This window comes from Protopterus annectens, chromosome 6.part0 (genome assembly GCF_019279795.1).
Source record: "Protopterus annectens isolate FY-2018-M chromosome 6.part0, PAN1.0, whole genome shotgun sequence".
NCBI classification, from domain to species: Eukaryota; Metazoa; Chordata; order Ceratodontiformes; family Protopteridae; genus Protopterus; species Protopterus annectens.
Genome location: NC_056737.1, coordinates 1,063,794,509 through 1,063,817,008, shown reverse-complemented (window position 1 = coordinate 1,063,817,008; position 22,500 = coordinate 1,063,794,509). Strand labels below are relative to the sequence as shown.

Here is a 22,500-nt window from a genome sequence, read left to right as displayed (position 1 = left end):
ATTTCCTAACTACTTTGAAAATATGATTGTCAAAGGAGAGATTACTTTCTACCTGGGTCCCCAGATCTCTTCATTACCTCTTCAGTATTAAGGGGGCTGCCGCGTATGTGGTAATTCGTGGGTGTTTTGTTTTTCCCAAATGGGATGACTATACATTTTTGGACATTTAGCTTGAGGCCATGACTTTGACACCAGGTGTCTGTCGCAGTAAGGCCTTTTTGAAGGATGTCCGTGTCAGCCAGAGAGTCAGTTATGGCTCCCAGTTTGCAGTCATCGGCGAACTTGGTTAGCCATTGATATATATATATATATATATATATATATATATATATATATGGATCTACCTGACTCTCAAAATACCACATCATCAAATCTCAGTTCGTCGAAATGCAAAAATATCGAAATCACACTTCATCAAACCAGCGGAACAAAGAAAATCTACCCTGGGTAAGTAACCACTTAAGAACAGCCAGCACTCCACAGTGGTACATAAAATATTTAATTAGCAAAACTCAAAGGTGCATAAGCACAAGACAAAAACACAAGGCACAGCATCCAACAATTCCAGACCAGTTTCTGCAAAACACCTTCTTCAGTAAATACACACAAACTGTATATAATACAACCATTTATATAACAGCTCCATCCCCTGAACCCATTGGTGATTGGATAATTACAAATGATCATGCTGTAATTAAATCAAAAGGTGCTTCAACAAAGTATTAGTTTAAGTGCGTGCACACTTACGTAACCAGCTTATTGTATGTTTTTTATTTTTTATATTTTCCCCCTAACAGATTTGTTTGTTTTTGAATTGAATTGTTCAACTTATAGGTCACATTAAAGGTGGAAAAAGTTTTGAAATTATTTAATTTATTGTGGTCTCATTTTTTTATATCACAAAAATCTGTCATTTTAACAGGGGTGTGTACACTTTTTATATCCGCTGTAAATATATATATATATATATATATATATATATATATATATATATATATATATATAAATTGGGATACATTTAAAACAAAAATAATAAGCAAACTCACCTTCTGTCAAAGCACTATTTTTTGAATGACAAAACTTATTGAAAAAGTAAAACAGATTCATTTTCTGGTCGGTTTAACAAAAGAACTACTAACAGACATAATTGGCCTGGACGCTGCTACTGTTAAGGAACACACTTTAAAGCCTTCAGGTCCCTTTGCTCTAATGCATTATGGCATAGTATCTGCAAACAAGAGAACTGAAATCATCAAAGTACAACAACTTCTATTTTAATACCCGTGAAAAGTCATCATCATCATCGTCAAAGGCGAAGCCCTTATATTTGGTGCTGTGCCAGTACTCCTCTTCATCACCCTTTGTTCTGTTCATCTGCAGACATAGAAAATAAAATTAAATTACACTTTTTGTTACTTCTTTGGTTGCTAATATTTACAGGACCAGATCCCCGAATATACATTATGGAGTCACATGGGACATGAAACTTCAATGGTGAAAGAAAAAAGAAAAAGAAATCAAAATGCGTATCATTACAAAATAATTCATAAAGCACAACCAACATTTATCAACTATAATTAGCAGTGACTGACAAGCTACCCTGGAACCTATATGTAAATAACAGACAGATTTTTGAGGCATTCCAAAGTATATGGGTGGAATGCAGAAAAAACATGTTAAAAGAAATGTTAAGAGATGTACATTTATGAACTCCACTTCAACTGCACAAAGACTGCATACAGAATACAGCAGCATAACTTTATTTAAGTATGCATATTCTAAATGAGTTTTAATAAGCAAAACTTGTCTAAACAGCCTACACAAATGTTTGACATGTTTTTAAATAACATCTGCATGTTTATTATTACTATTACCTAAAACCAAAGTCTTTACATGTATGCTCCAACTTGGAAGGGGATTGTCAGGAGACTCTAGACCCCCTTGCAGTACAGAAGTGTACTAATGTTATGCTTCAGCTTCATGTGCATTGCCATACCTGTACATTATACTTTAGCCTTACATGCATGTACCAGCCCACATGCATATACCAGCCCACAGGTATACACTGTACAACAGTCCCACATGTCAGAATACACACTCAGAAGCATGCACGAGTCTCATGTGCATTAATACATCCTTCTACAGTAGCTTCTGTGTCATATACACTAACATTTCCCTAATGCAATGCCATTAGACCATGCTTTATATCAATACACCCTTATGCAATTGCTTCAGTCCCACATGTGCCAGCATTCCCTTAACAATGCATAAGTCTTATATGTACAAATATATCTTATAGCATCTTTCACTCGTGTATTAAAGCACTCTTATTCAGCAGCTCCCGCCTCACATGCACTACCATTTCCTTAACACTGTGCAATCTCATATGCTCTAACATATTCATATGCTAGGCTTATCTCTGGTGTATTAATACACCCTTTACAATGACTTCAGTCTCATGACAGTCCCTTAGCAATGTGTACTACTACTACATATGTTTACACCAATCTGCACTCTTGTGTGTATTAATTCACCCTTATATATTGGCTTTTTTAAACACATTTGCTGAATTATCACTTGTGATGCTGGCAGACTTCCATTTATATTAAAGTAGCCAAACCATGTTAACAAGTTCCCATTTACAAACATTATAACTCATATTGATTATAATATATCATATAACCTATAGGCAGCATTACATAAATTATTCAATTCCTGCCTTCTCTTAAACCTCATACCTCCTCCAAAAAATTCTATTGCATGTACTGTTGCCACAGTTTCCATTCTTTCTATGTAATTTACTCCTACCCTTTTCTAAACATCCCACTTTCTGTTCTTTTATGTCTGTTACAATATTTCACCACTTCAATTATAGTTGGTTTAGATTCTGGTTTCTGTTTTAGATGTTGATTTCCATTTTCTACTAAGTGCTTTTTTGGCAGCCACCAGAATTAAACTTAACAAGGCCTTACTATGTTTATGCAGTTCATATCCTGCATCCCAGCTCAAAAAAAAATAATTTCCTTAGTTACACTCACTTGCTCGCCCACTATTCCTGACAGAGAATTCTGTAGGGGAATTTTTAAAGTCTGCCAACTCATTACACTCCCAGAATGTATGTTCCTAGTTATCTCTTTCTTCCCCATCATGCCTCCTACATTTGCCATCTACCCGAGGAAACATTCTATAGAGTCTGTTTGTGGTATAAAACTATCTATGCAAACACCAGGCCAAAATCCTAAATCGTCTAGACTTATTTACATATTTGGGAGCCATACATATGCTCTTTGTGAACTGCATATCTACTGTCTCTTCCCAACCGTTTCTGACCTCTTCTGGTTGATTCCAGTTATCATGTAATATTTTATACCTTACTAATTATCCCTTTTTTTAACTGCCACTTCTGATCTAGATTCGACCAATGCAGGTCTTTCATTTATATTTCCCCTATCCTTTTCTCTTTGTCTACACTCTGATATCAATCAGTAATAGAGAAGGCAATTACTATCCTGCAATCCAGATGTCTTCTTGGCCTCTTCCCATTCTATTACCTTTCCTTCTCTAGTTATTTGCTCCCTATACATTGGTTCTTTACCGGTTTTCTCCAATAAATTCCAGCCTCCTCTTGCCTATTGTCTGTATCCCTAACTGTAGTCATCCCTATCAGCAGAATCTCCTTTCTCCATTCCCATGTTCACTTAGTTCTTAATATACTTTCTGCTAATTTATGAATAATCTATATGACTGTTATTTTTCTCTTTAAAGATCTGCATCCAAAATCCCTTTCTTTCCTTATTTCTTGAATTACCCCCCTGCTTCATCATCATCCCTTTCCACTCTGAATTATAACCTTCTGCTTGTTATGATAGCCTTGACTGTGTAGCTCTAAGACATCCCTTCAAATCAGGCAATCCTAAACCTTGTTTTACTGGGAGGATGAACTTATCCCACTTGACTCTTGCCCCCCCCCCCAATAAAATCATTCAACTACTCTTTAATTACTATCCACAGCTTCTCCTCTGATTGATAAACATATGCCTGAACCGTGTATAAAACTAAAGTGAGTGAAAACATTTTTACTGCTTGTAACTTGATATCCATATCAATAACAATAGCTTCCAGTCTCCCACTTTTTATATTATCTTTTGTTTAGTCTCTTCCCATATATCCTTAGCTACCATAATGGAATCCTTTTTATTCCACACACCTACATACTTCATTTTATCATGTCTCCATAAATATGAGTATTGCTGAACCAGTTCATATGTGGGTATATAGTTTATTGTTACAGCCTTTATTTCATCTTCATTAATTTTATATCCTGAAAAAAACTGAACTGCCTCAGAATATTCCAGAACACTGAGATGGCCTTTTCTGGTTCCATCAGGTACAAAATAATGTAATCTGCAAATAAAGCTTTTCTTGAACACCATACCAATTATTTATGAGTCCCTTATTTTCTTTGCCAGTGCTTCTAAATATATTTAAGCCCACAAGCACTAGCATTCCCTTAACACTGTGCATAAGTCTCACATCTCCTCATATGCTTACACCCCACCTCACCCTCGTGTATTAATACACCCATAAGCTGTGGCATTAAGCTTATGAGCGCTAGAATTCCATTAACAATGCAAATCAGTCCCTCAATCCCACCTGTACTAATGTACACTTAGAAGCATACCTCATTCTCGTATTAATGTGCTCTTATACAGTAGCTTAAGCATTACATGCAGTTACATTTCCCTTGCACTTGAGCAGTCTCACGTCCTAATATATGCTTATACTATGCTTCACTCTGCTGCATAAATACACCCTTATATTATAGCTTCAAAGGAATTCTAGCACAGGTGAACTTATCTAATGGACACAGGTAACTTGTAAATGGTTCATCTCCCAGGCCCATGCTTACACTTATCAAGGGTATCAAAACTTGTCAGAGACTTGGGATGCATGGCTAGGCATAAAAAGGCCCTTGTGGTCATTAGCATAGTAAACACCTATGAACCTACCACTGTGAACGAACATGCATGATATTCTTCAAACTCTTGTGTATTAATACTGCGTCATTACTGTCACATGGAATAGCATTCCACTAACAGTGTTCATCAGTCGCACATTTAAAAATAAATGCATAGAACCATGCCCCACTCTAATCTGTATTAATGCACCCTTACAAAGTAGCTTCAGTGTCATGTGCACTACCATTTCTTAACACCCTGCAGACTCCCATGCATGAATATACACTTATACTATGCTTCATGCTAGTGAATTACAATGGTTTCAGTCTCTCATGCACTAGCATTTCCTTAATACTGTACATCAGTCCCACATGTAATAATATACAGTTATACTATGCTTCACGCTAGTGTATTACAATGGTTTCAGTCTCTCATGCACTAGGATTCCCTTAAATACTGTACATCAGTCCCACATGTAATAATATACACTTATACTATGCTTCATGATAGTGTATTACAATGATTTCAGTTTCTCATGCACTAGCATTCCCTTAACACTGTACATCAGTCCCACATGTAATAATATACACTTATACTATGCTTTCACGCTAGTGTATTACAATGGTTTCAGTCTCTCATGCACTAGCATTCCCTTAACACTGTACATCAGTCCCACATGTAATAATATACACTTATACCATGTTTAACTCTCAAGTGTACTACTGCACTCTGATACTGCGGCTTCAATCCCCATGCCTTAGCATACCCTTTACACTGTTGTTGTGTCTTTCGGCTTTTCCCGGTTAGGGGTCGCCACAGTGGAACTCCAGTCCGCTAATGATTGGCAGTTGATTTTTACGTGCTGAGTTGCCAGCCCTAACGCACAACCTTCAACGAAGGTACGCCCATTCACGCAGGTCTCCACGCAGAAAACGCTCTAGCCGAGAGTCGAACCGGTCAGCGTCTTACTGTGAGGAGACAATGCTACCGCAGCACCATCACCGCGGATACCCTTCACACCGTGCAGTCTCAAATGTATTAATACATGCTTCAGTCTCATATGTTTTACTATACCCGTATTCACTGGCTTCAGCCTCACATGCACTAGCATTCCCTTAACACTGTATCAGTTTAATGTACTAGCATGCCCTTCTATTTTTTAATCTCATGTGCACTAACATATCATTACACCAGGATTCACTCTCAAAATACACTCATAACAGCGCAGCATGCTTCAGTCTCATATAAATTAGCATACTCAATACTCAGGAATCTGTCTACTGTGTGCTAGCATACTGTTACACCATGCACCAGTCTCATGTGCACTGCCATACCTTTCCACCCAAGCTTTACTCTCACATGTAATAGCACATCTTTACACCTATGTTTATTAAATATTTCTGTCTCACTTCACCAAGATTAGTGTACTCTTATACTTATGATTCAGTGTCACATGCACTAGTGTATCCTTACACCTATGGTTCGGCCACACCTGCACTAGTGAATTCTTACACCTATGGTTCGGTTTCAAATGCACTAGTGAATTTTTACACCTATGGTTCGGTCTCACATGCACTAGTGAACTCTTACACATATGGTTAGGTCTCACTTGCACTAGTGTACTCTTACACCTATGGTTCTGCCTCACATGCACTAGTGTACTCTTACACCTACAGTTCAGTCTGAAATGAACTAGTGTACTCTTACACATATGGTTCGGTCTCATATGCACTAGTGTACTCTTACACCTACTGTTCTGCCTCACATGCACTAGTGTACTCTTACGCCTATGGTTCAGTCTGAAATGAACTAGTCTACTCTTATACCTATGGTTCGGTCTACCATGCACTAGTGTAAGGTTACACCTATGGTTCGGTCTCCCATGCACTAGTGTACTCTTACATCTACAGTTTGGTCTCACATGCACTAGTGTACTCTTACCCCTAAAATTTAGTCTCACATGCACTGGTGTACTCTTATACCTACGATTCAGTCTCACATGTACTAGTGTACTCACACCTATGGTTCAGTCTCCCATGCACTAGTGTACTCTTACACCTATGGTTCAGTCTCCCATGCACTAGTGTACTCACACCTATGGTTCAGTCTCCCATGCACTAGTGTACTCACACCTATGGTTCAGTCTCCCATGCACTATTGTACTCTTACACCTATGGTTCAGTCTCCCATGCACAAGTGCACTCTTACACCTATGGCTCAGTCTCACATGCAGTAGTGTACTCTTACACCTACAGTTCAGTCTGAAATGAACTAGTGTACTCTTACACCTATGGTTCGATCTCCCATGCACTAGTGTACTGTTATCATCTACAGTTTGGTCTCACATGCACTAGTGTACTCCTACACCTACAGTTCAGTCTCCCATGCACTAGTGTACTCTTACACATACAGTTCAGTCTGAAATTAACTAGTGTACTCTTAACACCTGTGGTTCGGTCTCCCATGCATTAGTGTACTCAAACCTATGGTTTGGTCTCCCATGCACTAGTGTGCTCTTGCAACGATGGTTCGGTCTCCCATGCACTAGTGTACTCTTACACTTGTGGTTCAGTTTCAAATGCACTACCATACCCTTGTCCTCTTTGTCAGTCTTATATGCAACTGCACATTTCAACAGGAGACTAAGGCTCTCAGGTCTACATCAAAGGCTATGACTTGTGCTGGAAACAATTTTGTTGACACCCTGCCTTCTGAGAATGTGTGACATCCTCCGTTTATTTTATGATGCTTTGTCTACCTTACGGAAATGATTAGGGTTTTTACTCTAATTAACAAGTATGCTGCGGTGGTACGGCGGCAGCGTTACCTCACAGCAAGAGGTTCTCCCGTTCGATTCTTGGCTTGGGAGGGCCTTCTGTGTGGAGTCTGCATGTCCTCCCCGCGGTTGGGTAGCATTCGAAAGACATACGTGCGTAAATGGGCGTGCCTTCGTTGAAGGTTGGGCATCGAGCTGGCACCTCGGAGTTTCGTAAAAATCTACTGCCAATCATTAGTGGACCGGAGTTCCGCTGTGGCGACCCCTTACCGGGAAAGAGCCGAAAAACAACAACAACAACCCTGTTTAACAAACAAACAAAATAAATAAGAATAAAAGAATAAATCACTTCTCTGTGTATTAGCTTGGGCAACTGGACCCAGAGGCTCACTCTCTAAACTTGGTTGATTATCATGAAGGGAGATGAAAAAATGATTTTTAAACACAAAGTTGACAATTATTCTCATGAGTACAGTTTCTAACAGCTTAGATGTATAAGATAAATGGAATAGTCAATTTTCAAGAAGAAAGTCATACTCATGTTTAGCACAACACTTTACAAATGTACCTTCACCAGTGTGGTTTTCTCGAGTCACAATCCAGCAGCCTCGCTCCTTTATTTTTACTGATTGTTTATGCATCCATTACTTCCTGCTCACCGGGTAGATCTTCCTGAACCTTCATCCTTGTAGAAGTTATCAGTGACATTGGTCTAAAATCAAAAATGATTGATCAATGATGTTACAGTTAGCAGATACGACTCTACACAGCAGTAAAGACTGTAAGCAGTGTGGAGCCAGACAGCCCCTTATACTAGATTATGCCATTAATTTCAGTGGGAATGCAACACAAGAACACGGGAAACACAGGCATTCAGGCTTTACACTCAGTGTTAGAGGACTTAGGATACCTTAAATCCCTTTTGTATTCACAGTTAGCTTACATCACAGTGTAAACAGTCTGCAGAATCACTGGCTTTTATTAGTGGATTTTTTCCCTATTGTTCTAGTTTATGGTCACACTAATTGTGGTTATTTGGTATTGGAGCTTGGAAAATAACCCATATTGCCTTTTCATATCTGTGGCATACAGAACTGATGTAAAAGGCTAAATTTTGTTACTGTAACAGGAGGTATTTTAGGAGATAAATATTTTTTTTTTGCTGTGTTCAGTCTTCCCTCATCATCCCTCCCATCAGAGATGTTGATGAGGTACTAGAAAGTGTATACTCCCACCCAAGGAGTCACTACCACTGTACAGAACTTCTGTAACTGTGGACATGCAAAAATATGGCAGAGTGCTACAGTAAATATCTAATGTCTTGTCCACCTCTTCAATGCCAAGCTGTCAACTATTCATCTAACCTTCCCACTGCCCAGATCAGTAAATAAATACAGCTACCCAACATCCCAGATGGAATTCTATTACCATGCTATCAGCTTAGTTGCAATTGTTATTCTTTTGTATACAGCTTCATAGGTTCACAGGTGTGTAGTAGGCTAATGGCCCTGGAGTCTTTACAAGCCTAGCCCATAGGATTACCCTGGCATCGTGCCACCCGATCTTAATTCACAGTGCCTATGCCGAATAGAGCCACTGGAGTGATCCCCAGGGTGTATTTTCTATTTTCCATCCACTCATCAAGATTTCTCTTGAAGAGGGCTAGTGAGGTGCTCTGTCTGACATCTATGAGAAGTCTATTCCATAGCATGGGGCAGCATATAGGCAAAAGATTTACAGTTTTCAAACTGCACATGTACTTAACCTAGAATTTAGAAGCCACAAGCCAACTGATATCTTTTAAAAACAATACACAAGTATAATGCAGCCGGTAATGTATGTGTTTTATACAGCAGCTTTACTTCCACACTTCTAGTCATAATGTCCCACCATGCAACCCAACCTGAAAAAAATATTCAACAAAATACTGCAGCAGGATGTTGTAGACATTTCTAATCTAACCAATGTTTGTTAATTTATCTACTCTGTCAAGAAACATTTAATAAATTATTCTTTTATTCTATCTTCCATATTCATTTCATGCCATGGCCTTTTGAAGGTCTCAGTAGATTCTTTCTCTACCCCATTCTGGAACTGGACTCCATGTGCCATCAGACTTCTCTGAAAAGTTCTACATGTGTATACATTACATATATATATATATATATATATATATATATATATAGGTTCATAGGTGCGTACTAGGCTAATGGCCCTGGAGCCTTTACAAGACTAGCTATTGGATTACCTTGGCATCATGCCACAAGACCTTAGTTCCCAGTGCCTCTATCAAGTAGAGCCACTGGAGTCATCCATGGGGTGAATTTTCCATTCCCCATCCACTCATCAAGATTTCTCTTGAAGAGGGCCAGTGAGGTGCTCCGACATGTATGCGGAGTCTATACCATAGAATGGGCAGTCTCTGGGTTATGAACCTGTCCTCCAGCTTGTTCTGTTGATTGTGGTAATGAAGAAGAGGTCTCTGGAGTGTGTGGTGCGGAGGGGATTGGGATTTCTTTAGATGTAGCATTTCTAATAGAGCTGGGTCAGACATGGCTTTGTAAGTCAATCAGAGATCACCTCTAAATAGGTGAGTTAATTTCCACAGAGCAGCTTTCAACAGCCTGATCTCTTCTGCCTTAACTCATTAACATCTCTGTGGTGTGGAATGTTGCACTGCTTAATGCTTACACACACATCCTTGCACTCCAGAGCATTTCCTGAAAGTCATCTTAAAGGCATAAGATAATCATGGGTTTTCTACTCTGGAACACCCTAGATTAATAATCATGGTGTCATTTTATTACTAAATCCTTGCTCTTTCTAATACTGCCTATTATAAGCTGGTAAGTCACTTAGTTAAAAAGTCAAACCCAGGAAAGGTCTGGACACCATAAGGAGTTATGAGCGTTAACTGAATGTATACAAAAAGGTACTATATGCTTGAATGAAGTGGCCCCGGTCCAAAATGAAACCTCAGCAATGTTTTACAACAGTGAAACCATGACTTCCTTAACCAAATCCTCTGAATCAACATCCCAGCTGTTTACCTCCTGCAGAAATGTATGATAAACATACTTAGTTCAGCAGAAATCTCTGCTGATAACTCCCTTCAAATCATCTTGCAATGCACACTACCAATACTGTGGCTATCAAGCAGTGCTTTACATATGTTTATATTAAGTATCCATTGCTGTGTTTCTATCCAACTATTCATATTATCTCAGCCTTTTTTAGCCCACCTTCACCATCTTCTACAGCTGAATCTTTGTGTTATCTGAACACAGACTGACTTCAATATTTACTAAACATAGCTAAAGCATTAACATTAAAAATACACGATCTAAAATACAGACTGCTGCATGGCACAAAACCTAAAACTTATTTTGGAGAACAACTAGTGAATCATAATTTGTGGTGCTCTACCCTTCTGTCCATGCCACAATCCAATCTCTTCATTTTAAGCCCGAACCTAACCCCTGAAGTTTTTTTTAATAATCACCTGCATGGTGGTGAATCCAAGGTCTTACTGAAATCTATGTAAACCATATCCACTGAAATACCTGATGCAAGTTTTGTAGCAACCTAGTCAAAAAAGTGGACTGTTATTAGCAGCCTAAGTTTACCATGAACCCACTCCAATTTTTTCGTTGGAGGCCACTGCCTAAACAGCAAACAGTCTTCTAAACATTTTTATCAAAACTTTTCCTAAAACCACCATCAAATAAATAGGTTTACAATTTTCATTATGAGATTTTACTCCACCCCTTTTAAAGAAACACTACAATCACTGTCTGGAGTTGGGGTCTGACATAATGGTTAGGGTGCTCACCTCACAAGCACAAGGTTTGATTCTCACCTTTAGATGCATGGCTAGACTTAAAAAGGTTTCCTAAGATCATTAGTCTATTAATCACTGACAAGCTATCTAGTCCTCAGGTGAGTTATTGCCAACTACCTATGAAAACTAATTAGCCTAGTAATTACCTATGAACCTATATAGTACTCAGATCAGTTATTGCCAACTACCTATGAAAATTACAAAAATTGTGCCAACACTTTCACCAAGTACTTCAGAACCCTGAGTGTCAACCCACCTGGCTCCATTGTGCTAACTTCTCTTACAGGTAATAATTCATTCTATGCCATCTCTCTCTGAATTCTAACATCTGCCCACTGCTATCCCCCACTGCACTTCAACACTCTCCGGGTGAGGCATACTATCTTCTTCTGCCTTTGTGAGAATGGATACAGTATTACATTTCATCTCTCCATCATCTCTTTATACTTTTCTTCAAAATTCTTTGCACTGTATCTCATTCAATTATTCAATTCCTCCTTCCACCTCCTTCATGCCTTTTCTTTAGCTCCAGTTACTGTTTTTTTTTTTTTTTTTTTTTTTTTTTTTTTTTTTTTACACACTAGCTATATTCTCTTCTCTTTTCTTTTTGTGTTTTTATCAAAACACTTGTCATAAGTTTAAGTACTTCATTCTTAAAACATTCCTGTAGTTTGTTCATTTTTTCAACCTGCATTCTTGATTTTTCCATGACATAATGGAATATAGCCCCATGACTCGGATATCACACCTCTCAACCTCTTAGAACAAGAAATCTGGACAGAGCCACAAATAATGGGGGGCCAAAGGCCCAAAAATAGGGGCAATTTTTAAATATTGCTTTTACAAAGTTAGAAAGTAGATAGACTAACAGGTTGTGCATTAGCATGAATTTTCTGGGGGAATATGAAATCCGAAACTCAAGTGTCTGCCATTATTGTCTGACATCAGTCCTCAATGATATGCCAGAAAATCACAATTTTATAAGAAACCAGACAAAAAATATAAGGTAAAAATCTGGGCATTTTGCGAAAATCTGGACAGTTGAAAGCTGTGCTCAGATTACTTTCCACTTTCCTAACTTGTTAATGGTATTTCCCACTAATATATCATAGTCTATGCCAATAAAACCTTATGCTATCATCTCTGATATTTATTATTTAATCCATCCATCCATACACACACACACACACACACACACACACACACACACACACACACACACACATACATTCACTTTAAACGACAAAGTGACATGACTGCTGTTAGCCAACAGTGTTTTAACCTGAAATCCCAAACTCCCCTCAGCATTAAGGTGACATGACTATCCCTTATAAAGCATACACCAAATAGAGATTCAGTTAAGTTTATATTATCCGTGAACTTGATTATGGAATTTCTCTGTTTACTCTTAAGCAGATTCAGTTGCCCCAAATTATAATATGATCATTCTCTTAAACACTATTTTATTCTTTCACCCAGACTAGCTTTTTACTCTCTAGATGTATCTGGTTGCCTGTACACCTTATCAGTTCACCCCTAATCCCCCATTTTCCTTGTACCTCAATTGCCAGTGCACGCACTTTGTGACCCAACTTTAAATGATTCCATAGCTTTTCCCCCCAGCAGTCATTCTCATGTAACACTTACTAAACTCTCTAGCAAATACTACTGTGCCTTCACCAATTTACCCATCCCAGTCAATTCTAAATAACCTTGACACTTCCTGCAATGCCAGCTTTACAACTGCTGCTAACTCACTCATCTCGCTTCAAACTCCTGTACTGTACAATAAGATTGAACATCCACAGTCAAAATTTTTATTCCCAAGTCTATTACATGTCTACACCTCAGGGTCAACAAATTCTATTCCTCCTCCACCAATTCCATTCGTGTTTAAATAAAATATTTTAATAACATAATTTTCAAACTATCATTCCTCCAGGGTTAACAAGAAATCTGACACAGCAACAGGTTGTGAATTTACAAGCAGAACAGAGTAGGTTACTCTTCCCCATCAAGGCAGGCATAATAAAAGATGTAAAGGTTTAGAATATATACAGTAAGTACCAAACAATTACAAAGTAGTTTCTTTATCAGTCGCAATGTTGAGTACATTATACAGAGATAAAACAGTAGACACTGAAAGCTATTGCACAGTTTAAGGAAACTAAATTTGCAGCTAAATCTGTACAGTACATACAATATGTACAGTACGACGAGAAGTGATGAGGAAACAAACTCAGAAAAGGATACTACATAAAAATAAGATTGTGAAATGGTGTTTGATGATCCAATGTGTGCGAAACTAGTAGGTTCATAGGTTCGTACTAGGTTAACAGCTCTTGCGAGTCATTTTAAGCCTAGCCAATTATCCCTTGTGAGACTCAAACCCTGCACCTTGTGTTTGTAAGGCAAACACCTTAACCATTAGGCCACCCTCCCAACCCCAAGTATAGGTAGAAAAAACTACTTTTTGTTATTAAGTACTGCTAATTACATAAGTTGATAAAACTAGGAAACAGAAGTCTGTAATAATCATGTAACAGTAATGGTACAAGTAAACATTCAGAATTAAGAGTGGATGAAAAATCAGAAATGCTTCCTGGGTCTATCACCTATGTCTCTAATAGACAGAGACAGCTTATAAACTTTGCCCTAGCTTATGTACACCCCTTAAAATAACTTCTAAGGCACATAAACCTTATGGGATACAGTTGGGATGCTGAGCTAGGATTATAAAGGCCCCAGTGGTTGTTAGCCTGGAATATACTTATGGACCTATGAATTTTGTTTTTCCTAACTGTAGTAACTAAAATATCAACCCTCTTCTTATGTCAGATCATCTGTGACAAAATGAGCCATTAGTCTGTTCTTTTCCCTTACTACTTCCACTTACGTCTTCACAATTTTAAGTCCTGGGATATTATATGGTCTCACAAATCTCACTTACCAAAATATTTTACCTCTCTGGTTATTAAATCTTCAAGTACTAAAATCATATTCTCTGTAAACACATTAAAATCATCTTCTTGTATTTTCACACTTTACATGACATAATCTGACTCAGCACTAAATGCCTTAACCTCGGCTTTAATTACTTTGCAAATTAAGGCATTATAAAATGACAGGCGGGGAATGAAAAAAATTCAAAATTAGCCAAGCTGTTGAGACCACTGTTCAGTCAGAAAGGTACAACTCAGGGGCATGGCCAAGATGCCAGTCTGACAGCAGCAGAAATCCATAGCTCTGTTGAAATTTTAATACTTTGACAGGAAATATGCTTTAATTTTTAGAAAAATCTAATTAAAAGTATACTAAAAGATAGATTAGCATAGACTCTCTATTATTTTCTAAAAAATTAATACATAGTCAAGATAATTTTTTTAACTATTCCTGTCAAGAAGTTTTCTACTGGAGATCTCAACATGAGCAACTCCTACACCAGGAGAATGCAGTGAAGAAAGAACTACATCTTATAATAACAAACATCCAAGAACTGCCACTAAAAATGGACAAATATGAAAACAAAACGGATATTATCAAACAAGAATGCAGTAAACAACTGGAACTTCTAAATGGAATAGTAAAAAAAACAATCTGAACAGATTCTTGCCTTAGAGGAAACAGTAACTGACCTGGACATTACAGTGACAGAAAATGAACATCACAATGAATTTCTTCTGAAACAAAACATCAGGCTGATTGAGAAAACGGAAGACCTTGAAAATAGATCAAGGAGGAATAACATAAGAATATATGGAATTCCTGAGAAAGAAGAGGGTGCTAACATGATTCATCTCCCTCAATAAGTAGTTTTCATCAGCACTAAACATGCCTGAATCCAAGGGAGCCAGCAGGATTTTTTGCAGGGGGGGGTGCAAACCCAGAGCCCCGCCCACACAACCCAGAACCCCGCCCACGCAGCAACACAGCCACACCCACACAACAATAGAGCCCTGCCCCCATCACCCACGCAGCCATTCCAGTGTCCTGTTACTTGGATATTTCTCCCCTTTTGTCATAGACACTGTTCAAATCTCTCAATGTGCATAGTTTTATCCTTTACTTCTACAATGATTACAGATATTTGGATTTCATTTACAACTTTTATTTCAAATTTTATAGCACAAACACTGATAGGCATTTACTAAACCTAAACAAAGCAATAGTCTTACAATGAAAACAGACTTAGCATTAAAACTTTACCTTTGAAACCCACATTCACTGAAACCGCATTGAAACTCACATTCAAAGAAAATGCATCTGGCCAGTGCCGAGGTAAGTTTACCTTTGGGCTGTTTTCAAATCAAGCTCCTTGCGCACATTTTTAGAACCATGCAAAAGTTCTTTGATTCACCTTCCTGATTGTATTAATTATACTATATAATAACTGAATTATATCCCTTGTATAATACAGCACCACTTTTTAGTGTGTGTTAAATTTATAGTTCTCAACATTCTTCCTTTAAGCAATGAAACAAATCATATGAACCAATAATGACAACCTGCCCAATTCAGAACATTTCAACCATAAAAGGCCACTCAAACTTCTGTCATACAATCAACCAATATCAGTCAATATGCAGAAAGTCATCTGAATAATTCCACATTAAACCAATGAAGAGATTGTTGCTAGAAAACAACTTTATATTTCAGTGTTTCATTTACAAATTCATTGCCTGTTGCCCTTGAAGAATAAATTGTCTATGTTACATTAAAAGAAATGGTAAGCTGGTATACTACAATAGGGAATGGGTGGCAAGCTGAAAAACAGGTTCATAGTTATTGGGTGTCTCATCCAAAGGAGGACATACTAAGAACTGTAGTACCATACCCCCTTAAAATGCAAATGTACATGCTGTAGGAATAGAACCTTCAGCCCTTTGCATCAAGATGCAAGTATGCTACCTGCTGTGCTAACACTGCTTTAGAATTCTACACCACAATGATACCATTTGCTAAACAAAACAGTTGCACATTTTAAGCAGACCTAGCATGAGCAGCAGTAACCTTTGCTTCCCTTGAAGCTCACAATTCCTTGAAAATGCATTTTAAAATAAATTCCACCTGTTAGATCTAACTAGGACATTTCTCTCTCTCTGTCTGTCTGTGTGTGTCTCTCTATCACACACACACCCACACCTCAACTTCTTAGTGCAAGAAATCTGGGCAAAGCCTAAAATAAACAGGGACAGATTATAAATATTGCTTTCATGAGTAACAGGATTTGTGTTGGTATTGCTAGAATAACAGGATTTGTGTTGGTATGTATTTTTTAAAGGATATGATGTCTAAAACTATTTAGCAACTTCAATCCTTTTTAGGAGGAATATGGGGCAAACATCTGGACAGTCTGCAAAAATGTGGACAGCTGAGGGGTATGCTACCTCCCTTAGAGATTTTGGCAAACTGTCCTTTCCAAATATTTTTACAATATTTACTCATTCCAGCCTTGACAATGTACATAAATAGATTTTGTCAAAGTTACAACAACTTTAAACTCAGTGTGAACTTGGTGTTTATTTGGGTTTTTTTTGACAGAAAGGTATAAAGGAACTCCTGGCTCTGTCAAGGGAGCCCGCAGGATTTTTTTTGCAGGGGGTGCAAACCCAGAGCCACACCATGCAGCCCTCCCCCTCCCACACGCAGCCATTCCAGTGTCCCATTACTTGGCTATTTCTTCCCAGTTGCCATAAACACTGTTCAAAACTCTCAGTATGCATACTTTTTATACTTTACTTCTACGAGTAAAGATATTTGGATTTAATTTACAACATTTATTTCAAATTTTATAGCACAACCACCAACATTTGCTAAGCAAAGCAACAGTCTTACAATGAAAACAGATTTACCATTAAAGTTTCTCTGCCTTTGAAGCTCACATTCACTGAAACAGCATTGAAACCCACATTCAAAGAGAATGCATCTGGGCTGTGGTGGGTTAAGTTTACCTTTGCGCTGTTTTCAAATCAAAGGCCCTCTTGCACACATTTTTAGGAACATGCAAAAGTACTGTGATCACCTTCCTGATTGTATTAATTATAATATGTAATAATTGAATTATAGCCCTTGTATAATACAGCACCACTTGTTAGAATGTGTTTTAAATTTATAGTTTTGAACATTTTTCCATTAAGCAGTGAAACAAAACATATGAGCCAGTAATGACAAACTGCCCAGTTCGGAACATTTCAACCATAAAATATCACTCAAACTTCTGTCATTACAATCTACCAATATCAGTCAATATGCGCAATCTCTGCAGAAGTCATATGAATAATTCCACATTAAAAATATCTGAAACTAATGGAGATTGTTGCTATGAAACAAATTGTATGTCAATGTTTCATCTACAAATTCAGTGCCTGTTGCCCTTGAAGAATAAATTGCCTATGTTACATTAAAATAAATGGTAAGATGGTATATTGCAATAGGGAATAGATGACAAGCTGAAAAAAGAGTTTCAAAGTTACTAAGTGTCTCATCCAAAGGAGGCCATAGTAAGGATTGCAGTTCCCCTACCCACCCCTTAAAATACAAATTTACATGCTGTGGGAGTTGAAGCTGCAGCCCTCTGTATCAAGACGCAAGCATGCTACCTGTTGTGCTGCTAACACTGCTTTAAAACTCTGTACCACAAGAGATACCATTTGCTAAACAAAACAGTTGCACATTTTAAGCAGACCTAGCATGAGTAGTAGTAAACTTCTATTCCATTGAAGCTTACAATTCCTTGAAATTGTAGTCGAAAATAAATTCCACCTGCTAACTCTAACTAGGTCATGTCACTCACTCTCTCACACACACACACACACACACACACACACACACACACACACACACACCTTAACCTGTTAGTGCAAGAAATCTGGACAAAGCCTAAATAAATAGGGACAGTCAGATTAAAATTGTTAGAATAACAGTATTTGTGTTAGTATGCATTTTTCTAAATGATATGACACCTAAAACTCAAAATGTCTGTCACTATTTAGCAACTGAAATCCTTTTTAGGTGGAATATGGGTGAAAAATCTGGACATTCTGCAAAAACCTGGATAACTGAGGCGTATACTACCTTCCTCTTCAACACACACACACACACACACACACACACACACACACACACACACACACACACACACACACACACGTCAATCTCTTAGCACAAGTAATCTGGACAAACCGGTTATAATTTGGAGACAAAGGCCCTAAACTATGGACACATTTAGAAAGTTGCTAGAATAAAAGACTTTGTGTTAGAATGCATTTTCTGAAAGATATGAAGTCTGAAACTGAAATGCATGTAATTTATTAACTTTAATCCTTAGCTCATCAAAAAAAAAAATTTATAAAGAATAGACCGAAAATGTAAAGCAAAAATCTGGACATTCTGTGAAAATCTTCAGAGTTGAGAGGTATGAGTCACAGATATAAATCCCACCTCCTTAGAAAGTGGATAGAACAAATCTATTGGGTTTCTAATACCTTGACAGGAATGTACCCCATTCCTAAGTCAAAGTACAATTAAAGTTCATCAAATCAGTACTGTTTCAATCTTTGATGTCAGCCAAAAGTGCTCTTCTCAGGACCCGCAATGTGCCCAGTAATGACTCTTCCTGCAATTTGTATGGAGTTACAGGTATCTAAATATGACTGTAGATTATTTTTAGAAGACCTGTTGCTCCTACTACTACACCTGTTCTTACTATGCAGCCGAAGTCAATTCATTACAAATGGATGCACTACTTTCAAACATGCCTGTATCACCATTTCCTAAGAGCAGTTTTGTTTTCTGCTTTTCAGCTTTCCTACCCAAACCAGTAGAATGCAGACATCCTTTGGAGCTCTGTGGGTAGGTTGAGGGGAGTATGGCTACCATACCCCCATTTACAGACTCCCCTACCAGATGCACATAGAATAAACACCTCACTAGGCTGCACACTCCCCTTTCACAGACTCCCTGTTACACATCCTAAATCCACAGCCCACACAGAATAAATCCCCATCATTACATGAGCACTAGGGGAAGTGACATGGGGCTATGTGCATCCTTTAGGTGACAGTGGTTTAATTGCAATGTGCAGGTAAAGCTTGTTTGTTAATGCTTTTTCCCTTTAGGCTATTAATTCGAAATCCGGGCTATCATTTACGTTACGCTTCTTCTGTTCTATTTCTTCCATTTACCGATCAACAGTCTCAGAGGTACTCCCCCCAAAATGTAGAGATGTATTCTCTACTTGAAATTTACAAGGGTAATAATAGGTCTATTTTATCACACAATATTAACACAACCCCCGCAGCCAGGTTTAAATAAAAATGTCAGATTAACAACAGAACAAAGACAGCAACTATACAACTAGCGCAAATGATTTTCGATAACATGGAGAGACCAAAGTAACTGCACATTCATAATTTGTATTGCAACATCATTTCTTATTGTTCATAACTCCCCAGACCATCCCTTCTAGCCCCCCCAGGTACAACGCTGTTAAACTTCGACGTTTCAGTGACCGACTCCGGGGTTTGTCTAAAAGCATTTGAAGCCAAAGGCACTGAGAAACCTCACTGTATGAGACATGAGCAACACCATCACACCTACCAAGAAGAAATGAGAATCTCATACAACCAAAAGTTAACACCGTAGACCGTACATAAATTAAATTCACTCATTCAACCTAGTTTGTTTATGGGCTTTACATTAAAGGAATATAAACTTTTTGTCACAAAAACAGCTAAATTGTGAACCGTTACCAAATACTGGTCGCAGCCATTCCACTCAAGACCAACCAAGTTTCGACTGACCCTGATTTTGGCTTTTTTTTTTCTTTTAGAAAATGAGATATGTATTGCACTGATGAACTTTTCCTCAGTATATTTTAAGTAAAGAGGGGAAAATTAAACTACTCAATTGCCTCAAATGTGCCACTTTAACATTTTGGCACCAAGCTTGAAGCTTAGCTGACATATTCATGCTTTCTGTGTATATAAAAAAAATACCAGTAGGAGCTTCTTTCTTATGACAGAACGTACCTTACGTGCTGCACGCATGAGTAATCTGTTAATCTTTTCTGAGGCAAATGCTCTTTCTGATTCTGGTGACAAAAACAAATCTTGTCGTTCACTCTGACTCTGCCACTGGCAATCTGCATAACTCTTGGCTATGTTAACTGTCAATGGACGGAAAGGTGGGAGATAGAGTTTGAGGAGGAATTAAGGCTTGCTCGTCAAATATCATATGACCACAACCTCCAATAGCATATCAGCATCTCCTCTGAACTTCCAAATGATGCAGGTTAACGGGAAAAAAAAAGTTGAAAATTGAAAAATGTGTGGTTTTGCCAGTACATTTTTCTATTTCAACATGATCATTCATCAGATAAATTAAGAAAATCCAGGGGGGTGCAAGTGCACCCCCTTGCACCTGCCTGCGGGCGCCCTTGCCTGATTCCCTATCTTTTGGAAATGAGAGGGCTCATCAGTCCCTGGCAAATCCAGCTTCGTCTCAGAGTTCATCTAACCCCAGGTCTATAATAGTTAGATTTATTTCCTCACAAGACAAGGACTTAGTGCTGAAGTCAGCTTGGACTAATTCCCCTATCAAGATGGGTGAAAAAAAGTTATTTGTTTTGACAAGGACTACACCTCTACAGTCATATACAAAAGAAAGGAGTGTGTTCCTCTAAGTCCTTGAAAAAAGCCAATATTAAAGCTCAAGTTCATTTTCCTCCAAGAATAAAAATTACCTTGCCAGAAGGAGTGAAGATCTTTGATTCCCTACAAGAAGCAGTAGAATTTATCCAAAAGAAGAAAATACTGTAAGACACAGAACAAATGGAATGGTCATCCCACAGTTTGAAGAAACAGGCAACAAAAAATAGATGTCTGTGAAGGAAGGAGCAAACAAAACTAAGAAACTAAAGGACAAATGAATAAATTCCTTCCAATTTTAAATGCTTTGTTTAATGAATCATAATATATTTGACTCTGGAAAATCTCTATACTGTAAGGTAAAGTGAATCATCTTTATTATTAAATTTCTCTTTCCCTTTCTATATCTACTTCTTCTAATTACATACAGTACTTAAATAACGTTCCCTCTCTTTCTATCTCTCTATCTCTTTCTTCCTATTCCTTTCCGTTACTAGTGTTCCTTTTCTCTCTTTCCCCACACTATAAGTATTTCACATACTTTTCCCTTTTAAATAACTACAAATGATATATGTCTTCTAATTGTTCAGTAATAGTATAATTTGACTTAATAGCAAAGTGCATTTTTTCCAGAGGGTCAGTGGTGGGGTAACAATACTCTTCTGATTAGAGTTTCTAACTAGATGTTTTAGACTCTGTTTATACACATATAAACATTAATACAGTACATTAATGGTGCTTTATAGATGGCAATATATATATAAATATATGTATACATATATATATATATATATATATACACACATATATATATATATATATATATATATATATATATATATATATATATATTTGGGATCACTACATAATCTCGAAAGTTTGAAATACCGAATTTCAAACGTTCGAGACTATATAGCCAAAACCCCTAATTACCGAAAGACCAGAAGCGCGAATTTCAAAATCATGATCATCGGGAGTTTGACATTCACGCTTCTGGTGTTGCGGTATGGTGGAAGGTCAGGCAAGTATCTATGTTTAAATGTGTTGGTTATAGTTTAGTGTGTGTGTGTTGGGACTGTGATGTGTGTGCGCAAGGGGAATGTAGGTGTGTGGTGGTGTTTCATGTGTTTGTGTATGTAGTGAGACCTTGGAGTTAGAATATTTAAGTAGGGTGTGTGTGTGGGGGGGGGGGGCGGGGGGACTTGCCCCTCCTGCTTGTCTGTAGTTTAGGTTTGTGTGCTTGTGTTATGGGGGACGGTGTGTGTGGTGTATGTTGAG

General features: G+C 37.8%; 1 protein-coding gene across 1 annotated transcript in view; it reads right to left on the bottom strand.

Moving 5' to 3' along the window:
- VIPAS39 (VPS33B interacting protein, apical-basolateral polarity regulator, spe-39 homolog) overlaps positions 1–22,500 on the bottom strand; it is a 1,635,849-nt gene that overhangs the window by 1,444,654 nt on the left and 168,695 nt on the right. The window contains exons 2-3 of the mRNA XM_044074687.1: positions 8,303–8,446; positions 1,282–1,374 (exon numbers count right to left, since the gene is read on the bottom strand). Of these exons, the coding sequence (XP_043930622.1) occupies positions 1,282–1,374 (93 nt within the window). The 5' untranslated portion in view covers positions 8,303–8,446. The remainder of the gene's footprint in view (positions 1–1,281; positions 1,375–8,302; positions 8,447–22,500) is intronic.